General features: G+C 39.8%; 1 protein-coding gene across 4 annotated transcripts in view; it reads left to right on the top strand.

Annotated features, from left to right (window-relative positions):
• Nucleotides 1-1,141: 1,141 nt before the first annotated feature.
• Nucleotides 1,142-6,422, top strand: part of LOC110501413 (glucose-6-phosphate exchanger SLC37A1) — a 36,044-nt gene continuing 30,763 nt past the window's right edge. The window contains exons 1-2 of one of the 4 annotated variants that reach the window (XM_036958756.2): nt 1,142-1,408; nt 5,764-5,851. Coding sequence is in view for 1 of the 4 variants with exons in the window: in XM_036958755.2 (XP_036814650.1) it covers nt 5,946-6,001 (56 nt within the window). In the remaining 3 variants the exon portion in view is untranslated. Of the gene's footprint in view, nt 1,409-5,763; nt 6,002-6,422 lie in introns of all 4 variants that reach the window. The other 3 variants (XM_036958755.2, XM_090215579.1, XM_090215578.1) reach the window with 3 other exon arrangements.

Here is a 6,422-nt window from a genome sequence, read left to right as displayed (position 1 = left end):
CAGGGGATTAAGGATAACATTGCATTGAATTCGAAAGGCATCATGTCTGCACGCAACTCCATGTCTCTTCGCATGAATATACTCTGTACATATATGTAAATATATTTTGAATTCCCCTCATATACTGTGTGTACATATATTATAATATATTAGTTTTTCCGTATGAGTTCAAACATTTATTATATGTTTCCATATTTTATTTTATGGAAAAGAGATTGTATGTGTCTGGACGATGCACTACGCTGCCTTGGTGACCAAATGACCGAGCGGCGCAGATTACTGTTCGATTTGATAACAGTGCTCTTCCCCTCACGTTTTTGTACTATGACGTGGCAGGTTTTGGCCGGGTTCAACCGGGCCAGTATAAAATGACTCCCTCAATGTGTGACTCGGGTTCAGACACGTAACCGATCGAGAATATTGGTAAATACATAAATAAACCCGCAAAAAAAAAAAAAGAATAAAGAAACATCAATATGTTCAAAACTGTTGCATTAAGATCCTAACTTTTTTTTGTTCCATGTAAAATATTTTCAGGCTTATCATATATTGACAATATGTATCCGTTACTGGAAAACCAAACAGGGCTAATCTGGCCTATTTGAACAGGATGATATATCCTTATCATTAAATCCCATTAAAATAGGCCAACTACAGGCTTTTTGGTTTTCCAGTAACAGATACATGTTTTATCTAATTCCCTTCTTGATTCACTTTGTTGCCACACCAAAATGCTTTCAAAAATATATATAGCCAGGAACATCAGACACAGCGGTTCCTTGTACTATTCTGACGTCATTTGTAGACCAAAGGAGCGGTTGGGCGACCAGTGTGATTGGGCGGATTCGATTATGCTGAGCCGCGGGGCACCGGGCAAAGGCCCGTCACGTCATCGGGAGAAAGCGGGGAGGGAGGAGCCCTGATATCAAATCAACCAGTTGTCTGTGCCACCTGGTCATTATGTCAACAAGGCAGCATGGTGCATCGTCCAGAAACATATTTATATTCCCTAAGTAACTGTTTGAATGTTCTGACTATTTTTCATTGGGAAGGCAGATAATAAAAAAATAAATAAAAAGCCATCACTTTCGCATGGGAAACAAAGAGTCCAACTAATTACTACACATGCTTAGATACGTCACTTTTGCTTTGAGCCTACTTCGCCGTGGGCTTTGAACGGGACACGTGGCTCACGCCTGGGAGGCAGCGCGGTTTCATATTAAATGCAGTCACATTTCAACCAATGCAAAACACGCCTACACCGGCGAGATTTATCGAAACCCCTCACTGAAGTGTGACAGTTACACCTTGGTCTGAAAGAAGAAGGAAGTTGTAGTTGACAACCTGCCGCCTTTTTGGACGAGAAACAAGACGTGTCTTTTGGTTTCCCCCCTGTATTTCAACCACGGCAAGTTTGATAATGTCTCTCGGTGTCTGTGAATTGATGGGCGCGGCGATTTTCCACAGATAGACCTCCTTTTCTGTCAAGCGTCGAACGCACGAGGATGAGCAGAAAGTGAATTGGAGAGCACGGTTACGTGCACACAATAATGCGATTATTGTGTATAACGTTAGTCGAATTAATAGAATAGTTAGATTCACAAATTTACATGTTTTGCAAGAATAACGATTAACCTAATAGTCATATTTTACATGGGCACATCTGAAATCAAGCTACCTGATGGCACTGATCAATGCAGACCATGTTAGTTTTGGGAAGGATATTTTATTCTAAGTAAGGACATACATTTTGTATGTGAAAACTACTTCAAGACCCACACATTTTTTTCCTGACTCATTTCGCGAGGGAGGGAGGCTCGCTCGGCTGGTGGTAGGACATGGGCAGATTAAATAAATTGCTCGAAGGCGGATTAAAAGTGTTTACATTTCGAAAGATTGCCCAGAAAACTAGGTGTTTTAATCGGTTTTGACCTTATGACGATTTAAGATGAGCAGAATAAGGTGTTTACATGACTATTGCATAATGCCTACTACCATACTCAGTTTAATATCGAGTTATTAGTGTACATATAAACATATGTAAGGAAATTGGAGAAACGATTGGTTACAAAGTAGCTGATGATCATAATCATTGAAAACATAGTATGGACGGTGGCTTACTAGCAAATGTCCTGCAGTATGCTTCTCTCTTTGATGGCTGTCACACAAGGACGTCCTATTTTGATTATATATATATATATATATATATATATATATATATATATATATATATATTTTTTACAACAACCCAAGATAATTAGTATTTGGCTCTGTATACAACTGATCTCAATTGGGATGCTAGATAATAAGTCCCTAAATTAGGAAAAATATATTTATTTTAAAATAACAGGTTACACCAGTATTGACTACTGAAGTTCAGTTGCCTAATTAACTTCAGTAAATCATTTAGAGGCTCTGCAACTGCCACACATCTAAATATAAAGCCTGGTCCAGTTGATGTGCAGTCCAAGATTCCAAGTATGAGGTTTTGCAATTAGCTCTACTGCAGGCTGCTGTAGTGAATGGTTGTGGTGGAGCAAAAGTTTTAGCGTGTTACTTAGTAGCCTATGTAGAATTAATCCATTCAACTTTCACTTTAAGTACTAAAATGACGGTGACCATATCAGTAGTGTAAATGACTAATGTCGTGGCAGAGACCCATGATGGAGTTAAATTGTACAGTAGGTGTAGCTACAAGCAAGCCAAGCTGTCGCTAGATACACAGTTGGTGGTTCAGTGCTTGGCAACGTCATGTTTTCAGACCAAGATTCCAGCATAGTAGGTTATTCATGTCTGGTAATAAAAGCAATGATACTTCTGCTCTCCTCTGCTACACATCTGATCCCCAGAGTACGAAACAGAAGTTGTTTGAATGCCAGGAATATATCTGATCCCTACTGAGATGAGTTGCTTGGTGGAAAGTTTACTGTAGCCTACAATGCCTTCCTTGGACATGTGCAGTGCATTTGGAAAGTATTCAGACCCCTTATTCCACATTTTGTTATGTTACAGCCTTATTATAAAATGTATGAAATATTATTTTTCTCACCAATCTACACACAATACCCCATAATGACAAAACAAAAACAGTTTTTTAGACATTTTTGCAACTGTAGTTCAGTTTTGTATTTGTAATATCACATTTGCATAAGTATTCAGACCCTTTACTTAGTACTTTGTTGAAGCACCTTTGGCAGCAGTGACAGCCTCAAGTAGGGTTGCACATTTTGGGGAATATTCAGAGGTGGAAACTTTCCTTGGGCATTTAACCGGAATACCAGATACACGGCACGCCACTGTATTAATACCATTTAAATGTAGATGTTTTTTGCATTGGATAAACACCTTTTACCTTATCATAAGTAGACATAATTGCAAATGTTTAAATCATTCCAAAATAAAAATAAAAAACAATTTAGTTACGAATTAAACTTTTAATTAAATTAGTTGACTCTTCACATGGGATGATTTCACTGAACAACAAAATAAAGGGAATATTGAATAATCCCAAATGATCCATTGTATGTTTTCAAATTTAAATTGATAGTCTAGAAACTAAAGCTTTGGTTGTCTTCCTCTCAGCCTTCCATGTCTTCTCCCTGGACCTCCTCAATGCCCACCTCTTGAACATCAGACTCTGAGGCCTTATCTTCACTGTCACTTCCCAACCTTGTTGAGGATGGCTCATTGTCAGGGTCAAAAAGACTCAAATTTGCCTGGACAGCCACCATTTTTTCAACCCTTGTATTGGTCAGCCTGTTGTGTGCTTTTGTATGTGTGTTCCCAAACAAGGACCAGTTGCACTCTGAGGCGGTTGATGTTGGTGGGATTTGGAGGATGATGGAGGCAACAGGGGAAAGAGCATCAGATCCACAAAGTCCCTTCCACCAGATGGCTGATGCAATATGGCAGTCGTGCCAACATATCGCATCTCCATCCCAAAGCCCTTGCTTTGGCAGCTTCAATGTGGTGCTCTTATTCTTCTCACTTTGCTTGGTGAGGTAGATTGCTGCTATAATTTGATGACCCTTCACATAACTAACCATTTCCTTGGCTCTCTTGTAGAGTGTGTCCATTGTTTTCAGTACCATGGTGTTCTTGAGGAGCAGATTCAATGCATGAGCATCACAGCCAATGGGTGTGATGTGAGGGTAGGACTCCTTCACTTTAGACCAAGCAGCCTTCATGTTCAAAGCACCAGTGCAAATAACTATTGTGGTCCTAGGTCATTGATGACTGCCTTCAGCTCATCTGCAATGTAGAGACCGGTGTGTCTGTTGTCCCTTGTGTCAGTGCTCTTGTAGAATACTGGTTGAGGGGTGGAGATGATGTAGTTAATTATTCCTTGTCCACAAACTTTTGACCACCCATCAGAGATGATTGCAATACAGTCTGCTTTCTATATGATTTGCTTAACCTTCACTTGAACTCTGCATCCAGCAAATTAGTAGATGAAGCATGTTTGGTTGGAGGGGTGTGTGCTGGGCAAAGAACATTCAGAAAAACTTCCAATATACATTGCCTGTGAACATCAGAGGTGAACCAGTTACATACACAGCTCAAGCAAGACATTCATCAGCATTTCTCTGACTACGTTCCTCCATTGAGTCAAAAACACTTCTGATTCCAGGAGGACCATGAGTTGTTGCTATCGATAAGGTCTCTGATTCATCATTTTCACCTCGACTAGAAGTAGAGGAACTTTTGTCAGAGGTTGCTTGTTGTGAGCGCTGAGGGAACTTTATGCACTTGGCCAGATGATTCTGCATCTTTGTTGTGTTCTTCACATATGATTTGGCACAGTATTTGCAAATATACACAGCTTTTCCTTCTACATTAGCTGCAGTGAAATGTCGCCACACATCAGATAGTGCCCGTGGCATTTTCCTGTAAAGATTAGGGAAAAAAGGAGTAAAAAAACAACATACAATTCCATGTACAGATAAATAGTTAAGCAGTTAGAAAAGGAGTTGTTTAATCTAAGAAATGTTTTAAAATAAAATGTGAATGGAAACAGGTGAATTAACACTCCCTCAGTTAGCAGGCTCAAGCAAGCTAAAACCCACACGGTAGCAAAAACGAACTAGCAGAAATTAAGTTAGAAGGGATTTAAACACACTTTGCTGTAGGCTACTGTTTACTAGTAAACAAAAAATCGTGCATGTCATAAAATATTCACCCCACCCAGTATTGTAATCAAAATGTACCAGAAAGCATGAAGTCCTTGGCTCAGACAGTTGTAGTAGTGTGGGCTCAATAGCATCTCATTAGTGTGCAAGATCCTGAGAATCAGCTGTGCATGTGATGGAAGAGTGCACTGTGCATGCAGAGGGTTGCAATTCCATTGAAATGGGGAGAGTTTAACCAAAATATGCCACAAGACTGAGAATTGCCTTGTGTATTTGATGAATTTAAGCAAAATTCCCAGCAAAGGGTCTGATTACTAATGTAAATAAGGTGTGTGTGTATATATATATATATATATATATATATATATATATATATATATATATTTTAATCAATTTGTCTAAACCTGATTTCGCTTTGTCATTGTGGGGATTGCTGAGTAATTTCCTTTATTTAATCAATTTTAGGATAAGACTAACGTAACAAAATGTGAAATAAGTCAGGAAAGTATTCAGACCCCTTAACTGTACATCGACAAAGTTGAAGTTATAGAACTTACATTATGGAATGGAGAGAGATGCCAATTTCAGAGACCCTGCTCTGTTTGAAACGTTCTTTTGTTGTTGTGCCTTTTAGGAGAACACTTCTGAGGGGTTATTCCAGAAGGTTCTTGGCCATGTCTCCCAGGCCTAGTGTTGAGCTCACAGGGTTCTTCTGGCCAGAGGTGAGCTGCAGTTCTGTGTGTTGGTCATCATTGCTGTGAGATCTACCTATCTGTTGACCCCTGACCCCGCAGTGCCCGTTATCACCCAATCATCATGGCCCCAGTGCCACCTGGCATCCGCTTTTTGGCCTCCTTCAACAGAGACCAGTGGTGAGTTTTGTATGTCTGTCTGTCAGATCAATACTTTCTGTTGGTTTGTCAGTACAGGTCTGGCTTACACGTGAACTGGCTTACACGTGAACTTAGTTGTAAATTGTTGATGACTTATGATGAAGAGACCTCAGGGCTCAAGCCATAATGTTCACGTGTGTGCCTGTGCAGGAGTGTACATGTGAGTGTGTCTGTGCTTGTAGCTGTTTCTATTTAGTCCTAATTACGTGTTTTCTGCAAGAGAGTGAATTGGCCGGGACACAGAGAAAGAGAACACTGTGCAAATAACAGAACTGTCCTCTAAGTTCCCATACCTCATGTAGAGTAAGGGCATACGTACCATCTACTGTATAGCCCTGTATACTTACAGGAAGCTTAATGATCATGTATCCCAGTCATTATTAGGGCCAGGAGTTGTTCC

Source organism: Oncorhynchus mykiss, chromosome 22, assembly GCF_057628025.1.
Source record: "Oncorhynchus mykiss isolate SJ-2025 chromosome 22, ASM5762802v1, whole genome shotgun sequence".
Classification (NCBI taxonomy): Eukaryota; Metazoa; Chordata; class Actinopteri; order Salmoniformes; family Salmonidae; genus Oncorhynchus; species Oncorhynchus mykiss.
Note: the sequence above shows the minus strand (reverse complement) of the source record. Positions and strands in the feature narration are given on the sequence as shown.